The 25,657-nt window shown below is 41.6% G+C and overlaps 1 protein-coding gene across 4 annotated transcripts in view; it reads right to left on the bottom strand.

Annotated features, from left to right (window-relative positions):
* Positions 1-3,829: 3,829 nt before the first annotated feature.
* The window catches only part of LOC148012520 (NAD(P)-binding Rossmann-fold superfamily protein), a 120,569-nt gene continuing 98,741 nt past the window's right edge, over positions 3,830-25,657 (bottom strand). The window contains exons 10-14 of one of the 4 annotated variants that reach the window (XM_087669286.1): positions 24,609-24,807; positions 24,259-24,383; positions 4,924-4,981; positions 4,540-4,648; positions 3,830-4,467 (exon numbers count right to left, since the gene is read on the bottom strand). In XM_087669286.1, the coding sequence (XP_087525412.1) occupies positions 4,445-4,467; positions 4,540-4,648; positions 4,924-4,981; positions 24,259-24,383; positions 24,609-24,807 (514 nt within the window). In that variant the 3' untranslated portion in view covers positions 3,830-4,444. Of the gene's footprint in view, positions 4,468-4,539; positions 4,649-4,923; positions 4,982-24,258; positions 24,384-24,608; positions 24,825-25,657 lie in introns of all 4 variants that reach the window. The other 3 variants (XM_087669284.1, XM_087669285.1, XM_087669287.1) reach the window with 3 other exon arrangements.

Genomic DNA, 25,657 nt, shown 5'->3' with positions numbered 1-25,657 from the left:
ATCATCATGTGCCACATCAGAATTAGCAATGAAGTCCGTATATTTGTTGCCCTCTCATTGCCAAACCAATAGTGGGGATGCAAACGGCTAGTTCTTCATGCTAAGGGAGGAGGAGATTTGCATTGGCAAGGTGCACATGTTCTTACAATCACCCATAGGAATGGCTGAATATAGGCAAATCCATTGCAGTAGTGACCAAGAAGTTGGTCAAGTGTATACTCTAGATACTTTGGTTTCAAAAGACTATCTTGTCTAGTAAGGAAATGGGACTATATCACAACCATCTCCTACCATAGATCTTAGTAAAAGCCCATGCAACATGGAACAAGCAATGATCAAGGTGAAAGGCTCATCAACCCTAAAATGCCAAAAACAAAACCAGTACAATCACACTTGATATGGAAGAGGAGGGGATACAAGCAAGCACTCAAATCACAAAAGTGTTGTTGAGTACATAATGTCTTTAGAAATGTGACATTGAGTCTTACTTCATTTGCTTTAGAATATGAGTGTTCTAGGGAGGGTCGACAAAATCCCAATTTTATACAATGGAAATCTAGCATACAAGCTTCCACCAATGGTAGCCAACATGCATTTTGTGGAGGGTATGGAGCAAACATATGATGGCCATTGTTGGACAAAGCCCATTTCAACATTGATGGCATTCCCTATCATAGTTTACGAAGCAAGTGTATGAGAGAATTGGATTGTCCAAATAAACGTTGTTCTAATTGCTTGGTCTCAAGATTACCAAATCGTGTGGCGTGGATAGGCGCAATGCTTGTCATTTGTAGGGTATTTAAAAGAATCATGGGATAATCTCATCTTTCTAGTCTATTATTACTACGTACTATGAATGAACACCTAGTTCTTGCAATGTAGGGAAGCTTAATATCAATGTACAAACCTTAACATCATATGATGGTCTTACAAGCCTTGGATGTTTCTATTACAAGCAACCCTCTATTTTGGTCTTGAAGTGTGTGCGTACATAGTGTATTATGTGATGTCGATGAGAGCACAATCACAAGATTGTTTGTCCATCAAGACATGCACAAACACGAGATGTGAAGAGGCATTTAGAGAACCAATGTGAAAGAGCTTCGAAGAACCGTAGAGAAAATAGCAAGAGACTAGTCATAAATACCCTAATTCCCAAGCAAGGTGTACACATGACAATCACCAAACTCTAAATAATGCTTGAGAAACTCTAACTAGTTGTTCATAAGAATAGGTAATGTATGCTTCCAATCAAGAATAGATAACATGTAGTAGAGTATCTAAAAACTAACCCCAAAGTTGAACTTGACTATTCCAAGCATGTAGGTTCAAACATATTCTTCGTGCAACACATATAGAGAGTTACCAAGGGATGGAATCTCATCTTTTAAAGTTAAAGCAAAGTTATGCTTAGGCTTCAAAATGTCAATGACAATAGGACCAACATCTAACGTTGATCTAGTGAATCACATACAAAGGAATGGTACCACATACCTACACAATAGTTGGCCTCATATTAATGGTTGGACCACCATGGCATTATATGCGTCTAACCAAATGTAGTTACTTTTATTCCATCTTATCATCACCACCTAAGCATAAGTATTATATTGTTTCTTGAAGTTCAATTTGTGACCATATTTTGTAGTGTATAAATGTTGATGGCTGTGGTTAATATGCGATGAAAGAATATATAGATGTACAAGTCTTGTTTTACTCAAAGTTGAATGAAGTGATGGTGAAGTGTAGCCACTCCAAAGTAGATTTTCAAGGGTTTATGGTAAACAAGGAAGGTGTTGATTGAAGGGCAATTCACACAATGTTCAATAATGGTAATGGAAGGAAGGAAGAGATCTTGCTTATTTCATTGGGAATGTCTCCAAATATACCTCACAATATGTGAATAAGAATTTCCAACACATGTATAAGAGTTTGGGCAATATGTGAAGATATGCATCAATAAAAGATGATGCAACTGTGCAATACCATTTTATTCTAGCTTATTGATCCTCAAGATTGCAAGTTACACTATTCTTGCAATGGACTGTGGGCTTACTTATTGGCATCTCAAATATCCACTAAGAGACAACTTTCCTAGGGAAGCTTAATCCCAATAGGTAGTGATATGTGATGCAATTCTTTTCACTCTATATGCATTCATATTAATTTTATACAAGTGGTAGAGGGCATTTTTCATGATAGCCACAAACATGGCAAAGTCGATGCATGCAAGTTGGCTAGCGAGTGATGGCTTCAAAGGAACTAGCTCCTTATATGATGAAAAAGTGAGATCAAAGCAAAAGAGCCCCCCACATATCGAAGTATATAACTCAAGATTGAAGAAAGGATACAAGAAAATTAAAATTCCACGATCCATGACCATTTAACAAAATAAGGCCAACATCTCCAATTCGTCCAAAGTAGCAAAGACTAATCTACACAACACTTGGGCAAAAAGAAGGATTCTAACATGTAGGTATATCCAATGTCAACACTAGTCGACAAGGAAAATGTTTTACATATTAGAGAGTACTAGGTTTGTTTTACATAAGGTAACAAAGCAAGTGATGGCTATGAAGGTTCACACGGATCTCAATAAGATTCTCACATGTTATAAGAAAAAGGATAGAATGATCATTGGCTTTAGATGCAAGTGTGAAGAGCCGCACAATGGTGAAAGCCTTGAAACATGATCTTTTTAAGCTGGAACTCAAGTGTCCTACAAGAGTGTTATGATATGCATAATTGTTGAGGCTTCACAGATTGTGGTATATAAGGGAAGCTATATTTGACATTCAAGCACATGTACATGTATATTGGAGTATATGGAATGTATACAAATGCAAATACATTTGGACATCAATTCATGACCAAGAGAAAAAGTAGATATGCTAGTTCTTAGCATACATGAATTTTATTTTGTGAAGAAAAACTGGTCATAGCTTATATTGTTGTCATAAAATTTGACAATATTTTTCTATATTTTTGTCTCCATCTTTGGTGTAATAGTATAGTTGGATGCTTAACAAAATTGAAACTAAGCATATTTTATAAGAGAGTGACCTATCCAACCTTTTGAGAATTACAATCAAGATACAAATAATCCCAACAAATAGCACAACACTCACTAGTGGCATTGATATTTGACATACACAATCCATCCCAACAAATGACTTATGAGTGAACCAATTTTAGCACAAGTTGTCACTTGGACAAGCAATAACACTGCTTTTTTATAGATGTACATATCTAGGCTTGCATTCATCCATGATGCACAAGCTTGTTAACCATCCCCACTACTTTTCCTCGCAATCTCCATAAGGTTATGCCTTTGAAACCTTACATTTCACACCTTCACAGTGCCCATTCTTTGAGTAACATATTATTATGCACATATTTGGTTGCACAATTTCAAATAGATCCATGAAAAAGGAGCTGGCACCATATACCATTCGGGCTTGGGCAACTGGCATTTTTCTCAATGGTTTCATAAATATTGGGTAAAGACCGTGCTAAGGAGAAGTTTCATGGGACAAGGGTACACCCACCTGCACACACGTGTGTGCGCACATGTGCACATGCGTACAAGTGAGATCAACGCATGCCTTATTTGTTTTCAAACAATTTCAAATCCCACATTTAAAAGATTTGCACAGCAAGTTTAAGAGAACATTTTTATTTACTTTATTTGAAATTCTTAATTTGTGATTTTTAAAAAATCAACCAAACTCTTAACCATAGGATAAACCAGGTCAAAAACACCTTTCTTCTATTAAAAATTCAGTAACAATTTGAAAATTTTACTGTTTTATGCTGTGAATTACTGCAAAAGATGCAGATATATCACACCTTTCTTCCCTATACTGTTTAGATAAATAATGACACGGAAAAGTTTCAAAACTTCGCAAATTGCAGTTTTGGAATGTTCATTTAGTGCAAAGCAACACAGAATTAAGAGTTTTTAGCAACTTATGGCGGGTGGTATAATGCAATAATGCGCACTTTTCGCTTATACACCTTATATCCTTGCTCAATGCTGGCCCACAGGGAGGGGAGGGAGAGTCATAAAATAAATGTACACACTGCTGGCACAATAATGTTGTGCCAAGCTCCTGCTTTCATTTACTCAACCTTTCCTACGAAAGCATGTTTCTTTTGGAACTTCAGAACTTGGTCTTGGTCTCCCACTCAAACACTTGAAGCTGTGGCAACAAAGCGAGAATGCTTTGGCCTTTGAACTAACGATGATGATCCACCCCTAGAATGCCTACCAGTATCATTGAAGTACAATTTTGGCATATTGAAAATGGGAGGTCTCTTAATATTTATCCAGTCCATTTTCCATATAGGTTTCGATCTCAGGCAACCTCTAAATTTTGGATGTTTCAGCAGGCAACACTACCAGAGCATCTGGTTTGATAGTGAGAAAACTGCATCATCTACTTCAGGGCATTTCACCTGAAAGCACTGGGAAATTTACAACTTAAAGGAGCCCTGCAGAATAACAAGCAATTTACTTCAGAATTGATTGAGACTTACCATGCTGAAGTGATTGCTCTGCCTTTCTTAGTACTCGATACACCATCTCGTAAAATTCAGGTTCACTTCTTTTAATATCTCCGAGTGTTTTAACCTCGTGTTCCTCCGCCTGAGGTGGTTTCACTTGTGAGTTTAGAAACAAACCTTACGGAAATCAGAAAAAACTTAATGCAAGCGTAGAGTATGTTATTCATAGCAGAACATCTGTAGTAGCAACAAAAAAAGTACACATGCATCGTACAATAAAACTTATGCCTTTGCTTAGCCCTGCAAACAACTCTCCTTCCAGTGAGTTACGTTTACAAAATCACCATAGCCTTGAGTAACGGCACATCACATTCTCTGAACATAGGGTAAAAGGAAAAGCTTAGCTGCATGTCTTACCTCCTGAAAAGACAACAGAACCAAATTGCTTGCCGAAGCATTCTTTGCAGGATCCCATCTGTCAGTACAAAAGGTGATTAACATTAGCTCTGAATGCTTCCATTCTCTGCCAAAACAAGATCTGATATTAAAGCAGTTCATAATCACATTATAGGAAGATAGTTTGAAACAGCTTGCTTATAAACCTTATCCCCAGGTCATGCTTCTAAGTGCCCCAGCATGATTCAAGAAGAGCAGCTGAATATTCAAATCCCAGCCTTTAATCTAAATTTTGCACAACGGAGACCTCAAAAACACTAGAGAATATCAGGTATACTGGCACTCATTACAGTAAACTCACATTGGGGACAAATGAATCAGACCCTGCCACACTTGGGGCATACATAGTGTATAAAAATATGCTGCCATGACTCAGTAGCATCCAGAATCTTTAACCACCTGCTAATTTCTCACTTTTCAGCAGTTCAGTGGCCCGTTTATGTAAAGATGAGCAACCAAGAAATCTGCTTTCGGTTCTTCACTGTGGGACATTTTTTCTTGGGAAATTAAATGTCATCGCAATTTTTCTGTTTTGTGTGCCTGAACTGAGTACTGAAAACACTTGCGTTGCATCTACTCTCATTTATGATACAACACTTGCAGCTGTTTTCTTTTGGTTGTGTGCATGTCTGCAAACACACACTTGCCTGCGCACCCTTCTTTTTCCTACTGAACACATCATAAGACCAATTAAGGCCAACAGTCTGAAGAATATTAGAAGTAAAGAAGAAATGCAAACAAAGCTGATTGATTTCTCTTTCCCAGTGAAAAGGACTCATTAAGGATTGTTGTAAGAATCTGCAGAAGACAAGGAAATGCTGCAAATATGCATCAAACAATACAATACAACAAAATGAATGTCTATATGGTCCATAGTGCCTGGAATCTTGTTCAAGGAATAAGTCAGTGTCTTCTTCATGCACGACTCAATAACTCCCATAGAGGAATAAAACCAAGGACAGGTTTGTCCCTCAAGATGTGTGGATTGGATCTTGGCAAGGAGAGCAAACACCCTTGTGTTAATAATCATTGTTGAAGAGCTCTGGGCTGAATCAGGACCTTCTAAGGTAGCCCCAGCTCGAAGCAGCCCCTCTGCTTCAAGCTGATGAATGGTTCTAATTCACTTCGATTTTTTATGTCCCTTGCTGCCAGGCAGCAAGTCTTCAATTCAATTTGCCCCTAGACATTGAAGGGAATTGGCCTCCAATTCGCTCCTTAGAGTGAGAAATTTGGGCTCAAATTCAATTATGGCTGGCAGGTTTCTTGGAAGAAATTTCTGACCACACTTCCCGAAGAGGCTGAGAAACCCTAATTTCTTATCAATAAACCCTAAATAAGAGTTTCTTTAATATGATAAGCCATTTAGGGTTTCATTTTACTATAAAAAGAGACTTTCTACTACATTAGCAAATAAGTGTGGCATTTTCATTGTGATTCCCTTGAGCATTGTACTCTCTCTTATTTACTAATACATCACTTCTCATTTGTGATTGAGTATTGTTGTGCATCAATTCATTCATTTCTTGTCTTTCATTCTATAATGATTAATAAAACAAGTTGTCACGGGCATGTGAAACCTTCCATGGGGTAGTGACAAATTGCATTGATCAGGCGATAGCAATTTGAGGGCGCTTGACAATAGGTGACTGCATTAAATGCAAGCTGCAACATGCAACAAGCAAATTTTAGGCTTGTCTCACGAAGAAAATCAAATCTCTCTCTCATCCTTGCTCCCTCACCTTCTATGATCAATTCTCAAGAGATCGCAACTTATCTTGGCTATTTGAAACCTATCTCTGCTAGATTTGGTCGACAACAGAGGGAATTCTAATGTAAACCCTAAATTCTATAGAAAATAAGGTTTAACAACCACCTCGAGGTAGCTATGCCATCAATAGAAAGCATTGTACACTGAAATCAGCACCTGCAGTTTGTGGTATTGTCAAGGATTTCAAATGCCCAGCCATTCATTGTAAATTTTGGGGAAGCATTTGACCGATTGGGGTCCAATTAGAGCTAGTCCTAGGTGAAAATCAAGGGGAAATTTGCCCAATTTGTTTGCTCATTGTTGGACCAGCAAGGGGCTTTTGGATCAACCAAAGAGATTGTGGAATCTCAACTTGTAATCAATCCATTAGCAATTGAAGTTAAAGAAATACAAAAAGGGGCACCAGTTTTGGGGCCAACAGGGTGTCTACTATCAAAGATTATTAAGGTAAAGTGTGCATTTCAACTTATGTTTCTTTGTTGATTATTGTAATTAAGTGCTTGGATCGGGACTTACCACCCTCTCCGAGAAGGAAGGTTGGTTTCACACAAGTACTCCACACCTAGGCCAACAACGGTATTAGAGCAAGGTTACCTCCATTACCATCCCCATCGCTCACGACCATACACCACAAGCCATTGTCATTGAGTGCTTCTCGCTCGACCAGCTCCTCCACGAGGCACTGCTACCAAATGGGCTCCGTTTTCTTCGTCAACAATTACACATAGGGCCACCACTTCCAACCGATGCCTATGCTCCAACCTTGGCTGCATGATGTGCCACTTATTCGAAGTTCCAAAACCACTACCTCGTCCACGTCCACATTGCAACAATTCTGCCCATCCTAGTTACTGCCCAGCAACAAGCCAAAGTCACCCTATTTCGCAGACCTCTCTCTATTCTGGCCTTCAACGGCTACAGTTTACCTGTTCCTATAGCTACAGTCCACCTGTCATGTGGTTATGCCATGCCTTGCACGCCTTACACACCACCTGTTGGCAGTTGACACTCCACCATGCCATTCCAACACCCCACCAATCTCATCACTGCCCTGATCACCACTTGTCACCACCTTTCTACTCACATATCCTAGAATTGCCGACAAGACCCTCCATGCATAACCCAACATGTTGCCTCCTCTTTCACTGCCCAGATCTTGCTACTGACCTGTCACATCAAACCAACAACATAACCGCCTGCAACTGTCACCAAAGTCATCGTAGTCACCAACACACCTTCATTTAGGCCATGTCAACCGACAGCCCCTTGGTTACATCTGAACATATCAAACAAAGAACCCATTTATTAACTGCATTTCACTTGACCAACAAGGCTTTGTTCATATATGTTGCCCTTTCCAAGCGCACTTCGCAGATAAATTTTGGGGATTTTCACTAAAACCCTCTAATTGGACAACTCAATTTTAAAATAGGGCTTTCCGTCATTCAACGTTGATCATCATCAATTTGGGGCTTTTCGTCACACATTTTCAATTTTACTCTAATTTCGCCACCAAATTTGGGGCTTTTCTAAAATTCCACATTCTTCATTGAAATTGGTGCCCAACTCATTTATAGGCATGACATTTGGCATGTTTTGGCCACATTCAACATCATCTAGGTTTTTTTTTTTCTAAATTCCCATCGCGTTGCTACTGCCGCCATCGCTCCCCCGCTCTCCCCCTTGTTCCTCTCGCCCTGTCACCTTGTGGCGCACTGTGCCTCCCTTTCCCACCAGGCAATCCCCTCCCGGTAGCACATTAGCTTGATCGGTAGGTCCTTAGCAAGGACGCGCAATGGAAACCTCTGGTCAAATACCTTGCGCATCGTCCTTTTTGACGAACAACTCTTAGCCGTCCATGCCACAAAGCTAGAACTGAAAGAAATAGCAATCTTTGGTCAGGTTGTAGGACACACCCTATACAAGGCCTAGCTTCAGGATTGGCTTCGCTCCACACTATGCGTTGGCACAATGTAGATCGTGGAGGTAGTTCTCATGGGTCAAGGGATCTTCATGGTCGACTCACCTCTGCGGACATAGCCCGTGAGCTAGTGGATAGCTTACCATATGCCTCCACGAAGGGGGTCATCTATATGGTTCCTTAGTATCGTGGCTTCACAGTGGAGGAATTCTCACTCCACAACAGGTTTCTTAGACGCCCGGTGATCCTACTATTCCCCGGACAGGCGGTACAGTATTGTCAGTTAGGGTACGGGTGGTTATGAAAGATACAAAGAACATACCTAAGTTTTTGGAGATTGAGACAGGCAGACACTTCTTCAAGGAACAAGTTATTGTGACTAGGTAGCAAATTGCACACGCTTCGGAGCCAAGGTAGGCTTGCACGTGGATGCTGACGGTTTGACACGGGTCCAAGGATGAGCGAGAGGGAGACAAGAGGGGGGGCCTCAATCAACCCCTCATACACAGCCACGACAGCAAAGAGTAGGAAGGAGAGCGACAGATCCCAAGCAACACACCCCGTAGCACCCCCCAGCTCGTCCCACCCAGTAGGATCACAGACCTCGACCTCTACCATCGACGGAGGCGTCACATGCTACCCCTCCCGAGATCCCACAACCCCCACACCCAACCCTCCTTATGGATCCCTCACCAGCAGCCTAGCCCCCCCCTTCCCCACACAGCCACTAACTCATCTGACCCAGCCGACAGTCACACTTTCCCTAGACAGATGCAGTTGCTCCCACAGGAGTTCTTCCGTAGTGGTCAATGGTCCTACTTGAGAGTTGCGGAGTGCGAAGAGTTTCCACTACCTTTGGAGGTGGGGATCTTCGCGGTCCGCAAGTCAAGGAGCGCCAAGGTCCATTTACTAGCACCATTGGATGGACCAAACTATGCTTTCCCCCTTCAAATCTCTCATTTAGGAGACTGGACGATGACACTAATAGAGAAGGAGGTGAAGGGCCAGGAGGACTAGCACTCTTTTCCCAACAATGGCCAAGGTGCATGATGGACATTAACTAGTGGGCGCTGGAGCCGAGGTCCCACATCTGAGCATGAGAGCATCGATGGAAGTGACTGAGTGGCCCCTCGCACAGGCTACCTCGTTCGACTAGTGTATAGAGTCACGCGTCTCAACCTGGCTGATAGATGCCCTGGTGGTACCGCCTAGAGAATCTATTACCCCCATGGTCCAGCCGAGAGCCACCATGGGGGAATGGAGTTCATCTTCCAAGCCTATGGCCAAGCGCATTTTCATGTCCGTTAGCTCTTCTTCATAAACAACTTCCACACCGAATAGATGCCTATTTGGTTAGTCATAGGCTTCCCTATGAGTCTACTACAGTGGGGCACGTGGTTCCAAGGAGTTGATTGTTCAACAAGAGTTGCAGCCTGCCATTGCCGGACTGATCGACATCTTACTTTTGCAAAAGCACCAACTCACCCCCGCCCATGCCCATCAGGTGGAAAAGGCATTTCCATGCAGTTCGCACATCTACTAGGAGTACTCCATCGATGCCTACGGCAGGAGTGGAGGCGTGTACGCCTCTGATGGCTCGAGGCTTACTACCTATGTGTGTGACCACGGGATAATTGTGGAAGGGAGGGTCGTATGGATCAGATTGGACATGGGGGACTCATGCCTTGGAGTTCTTCATGTCTATGCTACTATGGAGGTTAGGGCATGCAGCAGGTTCTGGATGGGGATTCTAGCAGGACTTCCAAAGGTAGACACTTGGATTGTTGGAGAAGACTTCAAATACCTAGAAGCCTTAGAGGACCAAGAGGGTAGAGGTAGAGACTACGACGGTATGGCAAGGGAGGAGCAAGAGGCATGGGAAGTCTTCCTCCTCGCGATAGGAGCACGTGATGTGTGGCGGGACTCAGCTTTTCACAAGAGGGAGAGGTCGTTGGACTTCTCCAAGGGGTACAGGTAGCTGGGCGGAGCTCTACTAAAACCGCTAGACCAGTTTTATGTGGGAGAGTGGGGGTGCTCTTGAGGAGGCCAAGGTAGGGCACTTGGCTGGCACCACCTTGTCTAATCACTGCCGGATTCTCCTCACACTTGATGCTCCAACAACTTCAGTCCTTGATACGCAATCTTGTAGGATCCTTGACTCGATCCACACGAGGGAGGAGATGAGGAGGTAGATTGAGCACCTCTATAGACTAGGGAGTGGGACAAGAGGGACCGGATCGCAAAGAAGGTTGCAGAGGTCTTAGCCGAGTTGAGCAAGATCTGCAAGGAGGCAGTCCTACAAGCCAGGCAACAAAGCTGGGAGGAGGAGAGAGCACTCCAGCGAGACCTAGCAGCCACACAAAGACTACTCCAAGAGGCACCAAGGGATCCCACTCCCCACACGCAGGAGGTGCGTGAACCGGCAACCCTCGCCACTGTCGAGGAAAGGTGCTCGAAGTTTTCCTTCCGTACCTTAGCAGCCTCTTGGGTGTGGAAGGGGGGCATGATGTCCAAGGAGTTTTTTCAGGTGCATCAACCTTGCACTTTCAGAGATCAGATTCGCAACCTCCGTGATCAGTATGGAAGGATTTGCTCTAGCCCAGATGAGGTGATAGAGATTGCCACTGACTACTATAAACACTTTTTTCAGTAGGACATAGTCTCAACCAAAGGACAACGTTGTAGACAACAGGTTTGGGACTACATTTTGTCCCTCGTCACAGAGGAGATGGGACGCTCCCTACTGGCCTTTCAAGAGACTTTCAACTCAGGACACATGCCAGGGAGTCTATCGACAAGTCTTGTCAATCTCCTCCCCAAAGAAGACAGGTTGGAGTTATCCTAGTGGAGACCGATCACCTTGTTGTCAGTGGCCTATAAGGCACTGGCCAAGATGATAAGTAGGTGACTCTGCCCCGTGCTTCCAGACATCATTCATGACAGAGAGACAGGTTTTGTCGAGGACAGGAGCATCCTAGACAATGTTTTCAGCTTCTTTCAGGCGACCGAGTGGGCCCAGCACATTGATCAGGGATTGGTTGTACTTCTCCTGGACTTCAAGAAGGCCTATGACAAGGTTGACTGGGACTTCTTAGAGGGCACCATGGTGAGGTTGGGCTTCCCCTTGGCATGGATCTACGGGGTTTCTGCACTTTACAGATCGGATACTAGCAGGGTTCTCATAGGTGGTAGGAGGGGGGAGGAGTTTCGGCTAGAAAGATCTGTCCGGTATGGCTGTCCTCTTGCCTCGTATCTGTTCCTACTTTTTGCAGAGGCGATGTCCCACTTTCTCCGATCACGTGTGAGCGGGCTACGTGGCCTTCGACTTCTAGCAAGGGAGGAGAGAGAGCTACTATATTCAGAGTATACAGATGATACCACCCTTTATATAGAGAATGATGAGTTGATGTTGGAGAGAGTGAGACTAGCTCCGGAGGTGTTTTGCACTGTAGCTTGAGCGAAATTCAACTGGCGAAAGTCAGTTGGTTTTCTTATTAGTTCTCGACTCTATCAGGCGGAAGCTAACCTACTGGAGTACTATCCGCCTCTCCTTACTGGGCCGAGCCTTGGTGGTCAACCAAGTCCTAGCGACGGCTTGGTACATTGCCTCGTGTTGGTGCTTCTCCTTGTCTTGTGTGGTTCAGCTTCGCCGCCTAGTGCCGAATTTTCTCTGGGCTAGCTCAAATAGTTCCAAGGATTCTCGGGCCAAGGTGGCGTGGACGACAATCATTCGACATCGATCTGAGGGAGAGCTTGGAATGATAGACCCAGAGTTCCAAAGGTTGGCCCTTTTGGGCAAGCTAGTAGTCCGTGGGCTCACACCAGGAGGGCAAACCTGGAAGGTCCTTTTGTAGGAGGGTCTCCATAAAGTGGAGACCGAGGCTTGGTGGTGGGTGGAGGCCATGCTTGAGATGGATCTTCACGAGTGCCCAAATCACGCCACCAAAATCTTCCTTCCTCCGCAGCCTACTTCGTGTGTGGTAGGGCCTCTGCAAGGCCCTAATTTAGAGGCCCTGAGGATGCCAAGAGAAGATAGATTGCTAATCGGTGGTCTAGAACCCCACATCAAAGATCGAGACGAGATATAGATTTCGTATTTCCTTTGTCTTTTGGCACATGGAGGTCTGGCGGTTGGGAGTTGGCTAGCCCAAATACAACAAGATGGACGGTGTAAGTGCAACCCACAACAACACTTGGAAACCCCAAAGCACTACCTTTGGTCTTGTGAGGCGACAGAGCTCGTGTGGAGAGGAGCCTACCGTATTCTCCGTTGTGTGGCACCCAACCTTGGATGTATCTCGTGGAGGGGGCTTTTTGCTCGTAGGCAGTCAACCAGGGCCGTCAACTTTTGTATAAGGCCAGAATGCAGGACACGATTTTCATCATTGAGGCTGGGTCTTGTGCAATGGACAGCTTGGAGGCTTTACCCAACCGCCAAGTATTGGAGCCCACAGTAGACCGCTCAGAGAAATGGGAGATCGTAGGGAGTCTTACAAGATGGCACATCTCGAAGGCACGCTGTCAGGAGGTTTTGGCGAGGAGTGCCTTTCAATACATGAAATTTTGTCAGAGCTTTGGACTTCCATCATCATCCACTCCCTTTGCGGCTGGTGGGACCAGGTGCACGGTGAGCCTTGAGCGCGTCAAGAGCTCCATTTTCACTTTCTTCGCACCTGGGGCGGCAAAGACCTGTTGTTGAGCATGAGCACTCCATTCTAATCAGTCTTTTGAGGAATATATTTAGCCACATTTTACTTGCCAAAAAAAAAATCTAGGTAAAATTTTCAAATTTCTAATCAGTCTTTTGAGGAATATATTTAGCCACATTTTACTTGCCAAAAAAAAAAAATCTAGGTAAAATTTTCAAATTTCTCATCAATTCCCCAATAAAATTTGGGGCTTTTGCTATTTGAGCTCAATGTCACACAAATTTTCTCAAAAAATTTAGGGCTTCTTTGAAATTTGACAAAATTCATCAAAATCAAAGTTTAATTCAACAACACAACATTCCGTATCACTTGGGTAGTAATTTTATTCAATTTCTTCTTTTTCTTTCAATTTTATTTGATTTGTCTCAAACCATTTTCTTTGGCCTCAACATTTCAGCATATTGCTGATTCTCATCTTGTTCGAGTAATATTCTATTTCATCAAATTATTATTTGCATCATATGGTTCTCTCCTCGGCAAGGAAACATTAAGAGTAGAGTATTATTTTCATGCCATTCGACTCTACTAAAGTGCCCAACTACTCTTCTATCAATGGTTCATCCATATTCGGTGATTGATTTTCTCTATATTTACTCGAAAATTATCACTTTATTGCTATTTTCACTCATGCCCAACTATAATAATGATCTATTGGGCATGCTTGATCCAAATGACAAGCTTGACATCACCAGTTACCCTGTATGGGCAAATACTATGCAAAACGTTCTTGTCGCAAAGAATCTATAGAATATTGTGATAGGCAAGACGTGGAGGCTAGCTTTTCAAACACCCGCACCACCTCCTGTCTTCACATCGAGAGGTGTCTCTCATGATGCCAAGTCATCTTCATCTGCCACATCACCTCCCACTCAAGGGCAAATCCAATGGGATGGCCATGATGCCCAAGCGCATGGCTTAATCATGCAAGATAGCCAAGGATGCATGGGATCAACTTGCCTCCTCATATGAAGTGCGCAATAGGGCACGAGTTGCATACTTGCATAAGAGTTCGCAATTAATCAAAGATCTTCGAGAGAAATTATTGAATACTGATGAAGTAGTCCTAGTTAGTTAGCTTGTTTCATTTACTCTTCATGGTCTACCTCAATCGTATCAAGATTTCGCTACCACTTTACAGTTGGTAACTATGGGCTTGTGTCTCTTTTGTTGCAGGATAAACAAAGTCCTCTTGACAACACTATTATGGCAATCGAACATGCCTTTTTCACCCATCATCGAGGAAAGGGCAAACTAAAGCCAAACACAAGCTTGCTAGTGAAAAATCAGCAAACCTTTAGACCGTATAGCTCTTGAATTTGTTGGATGTACCTTCCACATCAAAGACCTTCTCCCATGCTGGCCTATCCTCTTCCAACCCTTAAAAAGGTACATCCAACAAACCCAAGAGCTATGCAGTCTCAAATCAATTCCATTACGAAGAATTATAGTTGGGAGTTGGTTTCTTTGCCAAAGGGCAAATATACTTTGGCATCCAAGTAAATCTATAAGTTGAAGGTTACACGAGACACTAAACCAAGGTACAAGGCAAGGTTAGTGGCCAAAGGTTTTAAACAAGAGAAAGGTGTGGTCTTGAAGGAATCTTTTCACTTGTGGTTATAGTTGCCTTCATACGTACTAGGGACCTATCTGTCTTGATGATTCATACCATTAAACTAGCCACTTTTGGCCATCTCATTCGGTGTGTTCGCACATGACCAAAATGCATTCTAATAGCATGTTTATGCAACAATTTTGTCCTACGTGGCACTTTATAGAGTATCAAGGCCGTGGATAGCACAGTCCGCCCCCTTTCCTAGCTATGTATTCCTTGGAAAAGAAAAACCGGTGAATCTTACCAACTTAGGCAGCCTTTACAAATGATGCAAAGGTAGATGGAGATTTGGATCTTTGACCATATCCCTTGATTGGAGTTTTTCAAGGCACGATACTTGGTGTGGCCATGCCTTTGATGCCATAAATGTGTATCTTGGGAAGATTTCTTTGTTAAAAAGACACTATCAATAGGAGTTTCAAAAAGTTGTTGATCATATGTATCAAGACAATAGAGAAGTATCAAATAGCAAGGAAGTCTTCTACAATGTTTCAACAGACAAGCACAGTAATAAACCAAGCAACCTTTTTCCCTACTAAATAATATATACAATATGCAATCTGTTTACAAATAATCCTTGTATTTGCGCTCAAACAAACATCTCGAAACTTATATTTTTAAAATCTGTAACCTGTGTAAGTAACAACAGACAACACAATCAAATTGAGATATATCATAAAAAGGTTGTCCAAGACCTACGAAGCTAAAACAAGGCTTGCAACAACCTCAAGCGAATAAAAAAAAGCAACGAAAAAAAACCTAATGGGCATATCTACAGAATATGCACCATCTACTTATATACCATATCTCATCGCAATTTGAGATTTCTGCCCTTCTCTCCTCCATAAGCACTATCCAAAGGAAATAGAAAGAGTGTGCAATCCCATTCTCACGTTAATTCTCCATCTATTTTGCATCTCCTTCACAATGACGTTTGTGGTTCTATGCGGACCAAATCTCCAAGTAGACTGCTCTATTTTATCAATTTTATTAATGAAAAATCCCAATTCACTTGGATATATGCACTAAGTCTAAGTCTGAAGTCTTCTCTTGCTTCAGGACTTTTACTGCCATGGTGGAGAACCAAAGCGGCTCTTGCACTTCAACCGTTCACATTGACAAGGGTGGTGAATCTCTTCCTAAACAATGTTTAGATTATCTTCCATCTTGAAGTAAACATCATCAGTGCACTGTATCTTATTTTCCACAAGAAAATGGACTAGTGGAATGGAAGAATAGATCGCTAATGGAGATGGCAAGATGCATCATGAAGAGTAAGAATTTACAAAAATCTTTTGGGTTTGACGCTATTCTTTGTGTCACTTATGTTTTGAATAGGTGTCTCACAAGAGCTTTGCACACCATTACTCCTTGAGGCACGGACTAGCTCCAACCCATCTCACTCTCTCATATGACGACTTTTGGATCATTGCTATATGCTCATGTGCCTTCTAATTTATTGGGTATAGTGCTGAAAGCAAGGAAAGATACCAGCTTTATCAACCTTCTACCGGCAATATTATTATCAGTCGAGATGGTATCTTCGCTGAAAATGGTTCTTGTCCTTTGCTGGACTGTCAAAAACAACCTATTATTGATGCTTCAAACATCTTTCACAATCTATTACCACTCTTTCAAAATGGTTCCATAGCTGATTTGCCTTCATCTCAACTATCTCCAAGTACAATACAGCAACTCAATCGACATGATTTACAGCCACAATAGATAGTTGATACCTTGGTCCATGAGCAGCCCACTATTGATGCTCATTTGGAGTTTATAAGGGCTGAAATTCAGCAGGCCAAAAGAGTCTCTCATTGGCTGCTCGACACCCTTCGAGACACCAAACATCCTCTTCCTTTGATTATGCCACATAAGCCTCCGCTCGTAAACAAGAAGATAATCTTCTTGCATGTACATTGGTGGCTACAATATGCAATGAAGAGCCTTAATGCTAAAAAAATGCTTTTTCAAATGATCCTTGGATCATAGCAATGATGGAAAATTTTGATTCCATTCATCAAAACTATGCAAGGAGCTCTGACTTGAACTCCGGCAAGTGTGCAATAGGTACCGAATGGATTTTAAAATTAAAAGGAAGTCAAATGGTTTTATCAATAGGTACAAAGCCCGCCCAATTGCTAAGGGCCATGCCTAGCAACCACTTTCATCAGGAGCTACATCAATTGGACATCAAGACCACATTTCTCCATGGGTATCTCACTAAAGGGGTAATATTCCACAGCCTCCAAGATTTGAGGTCAAAGGCTCCTAACAGAAAGTTTTTCCATCTCAAGAATGCCATGTGTCGCTTAAAGCAAGCTCTACAGGCTTGGTATACTCCAATATATTCTCATCTATTGCATCTTGGCTTCCAAAACAGTCCTATAGAGGCTACTCTTACATTAGACATCAGAGATCTCATTTTATCATTCTTGTGCTATATATTGATAACATGCTTGTTGCTTGGAGCAATGCTGGTCAAATTGCAGTTTTTAAGGCTGATTTACAACAGCCCTTTACCTTGACAAAACTTGGTCTACTTCATTATTACTTGGGTATTCAATTTTCCACCATTGAGGGTGACATTATCATGACAAAATCCAAGAATATTTGACAGCTTCTTTATCGCTTTTAGTTCAAGAATTGCAAGCCAATGTCTACTCACTTGAAGCATGGTTTCAAATTCACCTCTAAAGATGGTAGCGGATCCTTTAACACTACTTTATATCAGCAAGATGTTCGATGGTTGATTTATCTATGTTACATGAGGCTCAAACTTCATTTTATTGTCTCCTAGTTAAGCAAGTTCATGCACAATGCTTCAATACTTCATTGGTACACAATAAAGTGTCTTTCAATATCTTCATAGTTGTCAAGTATGAAAGGTACGATACCATACAATACGATAAAATACATTATTAAATGGAACCTTATGATTTTATAAAGTACGGTATAATATTAGTTTTGAGAAAAAATTTAAATTGACTTTTCGAACAAATATAAATCACTTAATGATAGAACACATTTTTAAAGTGAAAATAGCCATGTCATTACAAAATAAGATCAATACATGAGGGTGGCCCTCGTGACCGCATGTGCTGTGTGCAAGATGCGATACAACTACAATCTAGTACATACATGGGTAAAGGATCATAGTTGATACAATGATAGTAGATACTAAAAAGAGAGGCATATAATGAGGCATCCCAATCACGATCATCATCATCATCATCAAAACTATATGAGTGCTCATCATCAAGAGAGTCTGAATATGACGCCTCCACATCCGATAATGAGGCATCCCAATCATGATCATGATCATGATCATCAAAACTATACGAGTGCTCATCAAGAGAGTCTAAATATGACACCTCCACATCCGATGAGAAGACACACTCATACTCGTCCTCACTAATGAGATTCATCTGATATCATCAAATGATAGCTTCCTAAGCACCACCTACATAGACAGGGGACAAATGTCATCATAAGGCTCAAAATGGGATCTTCTAGAGCTGTACCTCACATATGTCTGCAAACCACTCCAACCACCTCTCCTTAATCTCAAAGGGCACCGAATGACCATGCCCTTGCTACCACGTACTTGAAGTCCTCACCCATGAGCATATTGACTCCGAGTGTCACAAGTATCTGCTGCCATAAGCTCTCGATAGAGCTCCAGACATATCGTCTCCCCCTCCTCATCCACCTCTTGATGTACACGTCGAAGATTATTGCCCGTCAACTTCAATGTATAAACATTCACCTGCACAATGCATATAAGATTCTAAATACTACATTGTAAAGTATAGAGTTTAAAACAAGATATTTTGAATTTAAAGATTAAGTGTTTACTTACTTTGTACTATCGATGCTCATCATAGACCTTATCATGCATAAGATAGTGCAATAATAGACTACATGCTCTTATTGTCGTAGGCTAGGCCGATTGCAAATCTTTGTCTCAATGAGATTATAGCCACTATAGTTTCCCTCAGATGCCCCGGAAGAGCAATCCTCCGTAAGAACTCTCATGGCTTAAGAATCTCCAACACGTATCAAAAGTTTTGCTACCAAAATAGGGGCTTCACAAGTGACTCTCTCCTTCAACAACTAGGAGAAGTAAATGCTAGATGCCCTCTCTGATATACATAGTATCCTAGCTTCTCTAGCACTGCATTGTCGTCATCCATGAGGACCACACAAGTCAAACATGCAAGCTAGTCTAAACGGAGCTCCTTATCGCCCATGACGGCCAACGACTTGTAGGCCGGATGTACCAATGCTACAAAACCATGGACAGCTTGTGCATCCATGTCCATCTCCTCTTTGCTATCTCTAGAACATGTGCACGTTATCTCTTTGTGATCAGCGTGCAACCACGCACCTCCACCAATTTCACTCTAAACAAGTGAATGTCAAGGCCCATGGTGGACCCCTTGCAATCACTCATACGCAACACCCTATAAAAGGGAGTCACGACAATGACAATGGCATAGACTTTCCACAAAAATTGCTCATTGACGCACACGAGCTGCATGGCTTTGGCCTCCTATGTCTCATGCTTATCCCATTCATTCCATAGATTCAATACTAATGACACTCTAAACAAGTGAATGACAAGGCCCATGGTGGACCCCTCGCAATCACTCATACACAACATCCTATAACAAGGAGTCACGACAATCACAATGGCATGGACTTTCTAGAAGATTGCTCATTGAGGCACATGTGCTACATAGCTTAGGTCTCCTATTTTTCATGCTCATCCCACTCATTCCATAGATTGAACACCACTGTCTACAACGCATAAAGATACTCAAGCAACAACCACATGTAAGCAAATCGAGTTCAAGAAGGCTTCTTCAACTCGAGTGCGCTATGGTCCTGATACATTGCAAGCACCTTCACTTTTACCGCGAAGAAGATGATAACTAATTCAGCTTTGTGGACCACCCTCTTCATCCACTTGAGCTTCCCAATGTCCTTTGTGAGCAAGTTCAAACAATGAATTATACATGGAGTCCACATAATCGTCAAGAACTTGGCCTCAAGCAAACAACCCTTGCACCAACAATTCGATGCATGGCCAATAACAACTTGCACCACATTCGAAGGAACCACCTACAACCACAAATTACAATACTTTTAGAGAGAAGAAAAGAGTTGATCCTCGAAAGGTTCAAGGATTAGCAAAGAGAGAGAGAGAGAAAGCGAGAGAGAGAGAGAGAGAGAGAATAAGTTTAAAAAGACAGTGTATACCAGAATAATAGCTTGTTGAATGCGACAGTAGATAAGTGCACATGTCGTTTTTCTCCCCCTCTTGGCGGTGCCTACAGCCTGCAAAAAGTAAGTGCCGAGTAGACACGAGACGAGAATGTTGATGATGTCGTCACAGCAAGGCAGCCTTTGTCAATGTCTAGCAGTAGCAAACGCAACAATAGGCAGATAGATACCTACCAGAAATGCAAAGGAGAGAGAAAATTTGCAAATGCAACAGCTGGTGCTGATGTGGCAAGGTGGCGGCAGCCCAATCAGCAAAACTCAAGAGAAGTGATGATTCGGCAATCAGTTTACCAGCCAACACATCAAAAGGCAACACATGTTGCAATTGCAGAGGGCAAGGCGGCAGCTAGCAAGTCCAACAGTAGCAATGGCTGCAATCATAGAAGGCAGGGCAGCAGCCAACAAGTCCAAGCACACCAATTGCTACATATGGCAGTTGGCAAGCGCCAATAGGGAGAGGCTACAGTAACAGTCGCCCACTCTAGAGAGCAATAGATGATAGCTGAAACAAACCTAATCTGCCTAGGAGGGCTGAGAAATAGGCGCTGATGGGTGGACAATAGTTTTGGCCAACTCCAACTGAGATATTCTTCATGAACGATATTGACTTGTAATCAACAAAGCTTCAGCACTTGTAATCAGCAAAAACGAGATTGATTGTTTGAGAGGGCAACGTATCTATTTATAGAAAGTTTGGAGACTCTCAAATTAGAGCTTGTATGCGGAATTCATTAATTAATTTGAGTTTTGGGATTGTTTAATTTAGGGTAATGATTTTTGGCTCAACTATCTTGGGGACGTAAAATTTTGACATGCTTTAATCTTGCTCATCATAATTAATTAAGTTACTAAACAAATATGCAAGGTTGTTTAGAACATGTGATGCAAATGGCAATTATTTCATGGTAACAAGCCAAGGACCCTGAGGATGTAGTGGGTGTCAAAGGCAAAAGTTGTGATAAGTTGTGCTAGCTGGGATTTGGTGGTCAGTTTTGGTGTCAATTTTAACCCTAGGATACTTGTTTGGCCAATAAGTGTCAATGGTGATACTAGGAACTAGCATTGATTGATTATTTCATAGCAGCTAAGAAACGCGTTTCTTTGAGTTTGAAACTTAGGAAACGTTTCTTAAAGTACAAAACGTTTCTGAGAGTAAAAAACGTGGGTGTTTTTATTTTTTAAATTTTTTTTTGTGAGTTGGAACTCAAAACATGGTTTTTTTGCCAAAAACTATTGGGTAATGTTAAACATGATGATGATGATGTGTAATGACTCGTGAGGGCTCGAGATTTTGGATGAGAGATTGATTTTTTTGTAATTTTGTTTAGTTATTGGACTTTATCAATCTAATATCTGTTCTTGTCTTGAGATTTGAATATTATACGACTTTAGTCTCATTTATGAGCTATTTATGATATATTACGATTCATTATCGATTTTGACATTTTATCAGTTTGTTTTGAAATGAAAATCATGATGTTGCAACTTGACTCAATCCATATTATAGATAGGCTATTTATATGTTAATTTCAATTTTCTTTGTATGATATGTATGAATCGTAATGTTTGAGTTCTAAACCATAGTATGGCTTAACTTTGACTTAAGTGATAAGTCAATAATGGATCATGGATATGTAATGTATAATGTATTATTCTCAATTGACTATATTATCACTCAAGCTCAATTAGCCATTCTTTGTTTAAGAGAGAGTTCCATAGAGATTTAGAACCTCTTTCCCCAGTCAAAACTATTAAAAATCCCTATTAAAAAAAACATGTGTTTCTTATTTTACCTCCTCTTGAAAGAAACTTATGAAACACATTTCTGACGTTTCGTTTCTAAACGTTTCCAACATTTCTGGCTGCTATAGATTATTTAATGCCAATCTAAGGGTCAACAGAGATTGGGGACCACTCCAAGGTGCAAAGGCCTAGCCAATTTAATTATGGATGTGAACCTTCAATTTTAGGCAGGGTTAAAAGGGCTAAAAGAAATTTTTATAATTATTTAATTCTTAAAATGGTTGTGGCAAAAATACCCATGTAAAATGAGAAATCGTTTTTGGGACTTGGCCTTGGCCATTCACATCAACTATTAGGACTTTTGTTTATTTTTTCAAAAGATGTAGCATTAAGTGAGGGTTTCCCACGACTTTTCGACCTACTAAGTAGCAGTCCCCACAAAAGGGAGAAAGGGATGGTCAACCCCAAGATCTTAATAAAACAAACAATACTAGCCGAACCACTATTAGATGTCGATGACAAAGAATAGTGAAAGTGTGGGGAGACAAAAGAATACCCCAACCACTATTACATATCGATGCACATGGATATACTTGCTATAAATGCTCAATTGAACATAATTTCCACAATAGAGTAAAACTTCTCAATTTCAATGACGTACTAATGGCCCACCAGTTCAAAGCATTTGATCGTATCTTGGCAATGGAACCATGAAACTTGCCTTTCTCGTTAGAGAGGGTGGTAATGACCTGATTTACCAACAATTACAACAAGCATGAAACTCACATAAACTGAGAATCCAAATGTTACCACTTAATTTTGGACATTGGATGACCTATTGGCCCCAAAACTTGACAGCCCCTGTGGTATTAATTTTTCACTAATCCAAGTGCCTCTCGCTGTCATAAATGACCAACAAGCCTTCAAATCAACTTGCCCCTTGATTTGCTAGAGGATTGACCTTCTAGGCCAAGTTCTGACACATAGTATCACCTAGTACTTATCAGGCATAACTTATTACAACTTTTGCCTTTGCCACCAACTAATATCTCAAGGTCCTAGGTTTCCCACACTATGAAATAATTGACATCCACCTCACACGTGTAAGTCACGTGTAAGTCACATTTGCACGTGTAATAACATTTCACGTCCTAATGACGGCTACGTTTGAAACACATGAGATTTTTACTTGCGTTTCCTACGACATTTCAGTAAGATTATACTCGAATACTACAAGTTTATCACTAGCAAGGGGGGTAATCATAGCAATCCAAGTGTTATTGCCCAGTAAGTGGTCTATTGATTCTTTTTTGGCCTTCTTGAGGCCATGTACTAGCCACATGAAGCAATTCATTACAAATTTCGTTTTGATCAGGTATAGATGGTAGCCTTCAAGGGCAAAGGTAGCTTGGAATGTCGTCATCCAACCTAGATCTAGTGGTAATCTGGGGGTAATTGATCCAAACAGTCAAAGCGAAGCATTCACGGTAAAGTTCATTGTGAGGATCTTCTTCTTGGCAAGGAGCTGCAGAAGAAGGTACTACTGCAAAGATTAGACACCACTGCTCCTAATCATGGTGATCCATGGCATACATTGGAGATTTCAATACATCCAAGCTACAAGCCTTGGGAACAGCTTTGAGATCAAATTTGCTGCATATGTTATACCAGCATGGAGGTCATCATCTTCAAGACTTCATCATATTGGCCTAGTCACTATTAAAAAGAAGCTCAGGCAGCCACTTTTGTTCAGCCAGCTAGTCAAGACAGAGAAAGGCCACACCATTGGAGAGGCGATCCTTCTATCTTGGGGGAGCTTCTTTTCATAGGTAGCTTCTACAATGGGGGAGTGGTTTGCCTTTGTTGACCTCATAAACAAAGGCAAAGACTTCAAGGCATCAACGGTGTGAGAGCCATGATGCAAAGCATCAGGGAAGAAGTAATCATATAACAGAGGCCTGACATAAAGCAGTTGGTACATGGATTGGTTATGGTAGAGACCCCCTCCCTTGCACCAGATGTGGGGAGCATCAAGGGATCCTTCCTTGGGCTTGTTCAGAAGTTAGAAAACAGTTCCAGAACACGCATGTTATATTGCAGGAAAATCTCACATGTTTTTCAAGATTGAGCACATTTGCAGAAACTTCTCTCTGGCTTCCAAATGTTACAAAAGAGAAAACTTGAGATAAGTTTACAAAGCCAATAGTTTTGCCACTAAGCTGGTTTTGAAACTGACGAGAGATCAAGTCACAACCTTGTCAATGTCAAGTTCTTCACATGACGCCATGTTCCTCTTGTAGCAGATCTTGAACTTTGATCACGAGCACTATGACCATGCCAAAGTTCCCGTACAACATATACGACTTCCTCTACATCAACCTTCCACACGACATCAAAGATTGCACTTAAGCATTACAGAGTGGATACATTCATGCACAATAGTTTTAGACCTGATATTTTACAATGAATAACTAGAAAAATTTGTTCATTGACAGGCATGCAATCTCAAAAATAAAACTCAAGAATGAATAAACATTTTCAGATATCATTCACTTTCACCAAAAAGAACTGTGCCAATTTGAAGGCATAACCAAGATCTCTTACCTCAACCCCATCTGCAGAGCCAAAACGGATCTCTTCTCGCTCAACAAGTCGTTGATGGAGAATCTTATAAAGTTCCAAGTCAAGACGTGTCACAGGCTCATAATCAACTGGCAGATTTGTGATGCTTGTTATGACATAGGATGCCATGATCTGACCAAAAATGGCAGGAATGGTTCCCATAACAGGTATAATGCGTACCCTGAAACCCGGTATAACCTGTTAGAAAACAGTGTCAACACTATTAGAACAGACCTCCTCAAACACAGTACTTCATGCGAACAACCATCATCAAACAGAAAAACAAATGCTGAACCAGCACCCATGAACTAGCACAAGTCTAGTCATACAGGTGCTCTCAGAAATAACATGAGGCTTAGCTGAAAACTTATTCCTTACACTCTTTACAGAAACTTAGGTATTCACAAGGAAATGGTGATAAAGCTGCCAAACTTGAAGCCATTCAATGGATAGCCTACGCTTTCCTAGAAGGCAAGAGAGATTCAAAGGCGTTTCTTAAAGAAGCCAACTACTCAATTCAATAAATTTTGAGATTGGCCTAATTATCACATGATTCTACTCTTGAGACATCAATTTATGTTACTCGTTAATACATGAGTCAGTTTTAAATCCCACGTCTTTCTAAATGTCTAAAACAGGTAATGTTGAGACAGTTCTAAAAACGAATTCATCATCTGACAAAGGTGGAGATCGTACTAGCCACAAAGGTGAGAAACTTTTGCAAAGTCAGGCTGACCCACACAGTTAGGTCTTAATTTCTCAGAAACCAAGTCATTCAGTACAGCCCCAAAAATGGCTTTATTTGGATCCTTATTTAGTGTCAGTGTGCCCCCCCCCTCCTTGTACCTATCCCGCCCGCCCCCTTCCTCTGCCTTTCCCCCTAGCCGCCCGCTGCCCCCCCAGCCTGTTCCCTTACCAACCCCCCGCCCGTAGCATGAGGGCAGTAGGATGAGGAGATAGCTGTCCTTTCATGGAAGAGGATCTGAGTGATTGGCCTTCAGGGGAAGACATGGCGGCTCGACCCTTTTGTC

Source organism: Lygodium microphyllum, chromosome 27 (genome assembly GCF_053477565.2).
Source record: "Lygodium microphyllum isolate KBCC chromosome 27, Lygodium_microphyllum_v1.1.10, whole genome shotgun sequence".
NCBI classification, from domain to species: domain Eukaryota; kingdom Viridiplantae; phylum Streptophyta; class Polypodiopsida; order Schizaeales; family Lygodiaceae; genus Lygodium; species Lygodium microphyllum.
This window is presented reverse-complemented; position numbering and strand designations above follow the sequence as displayed.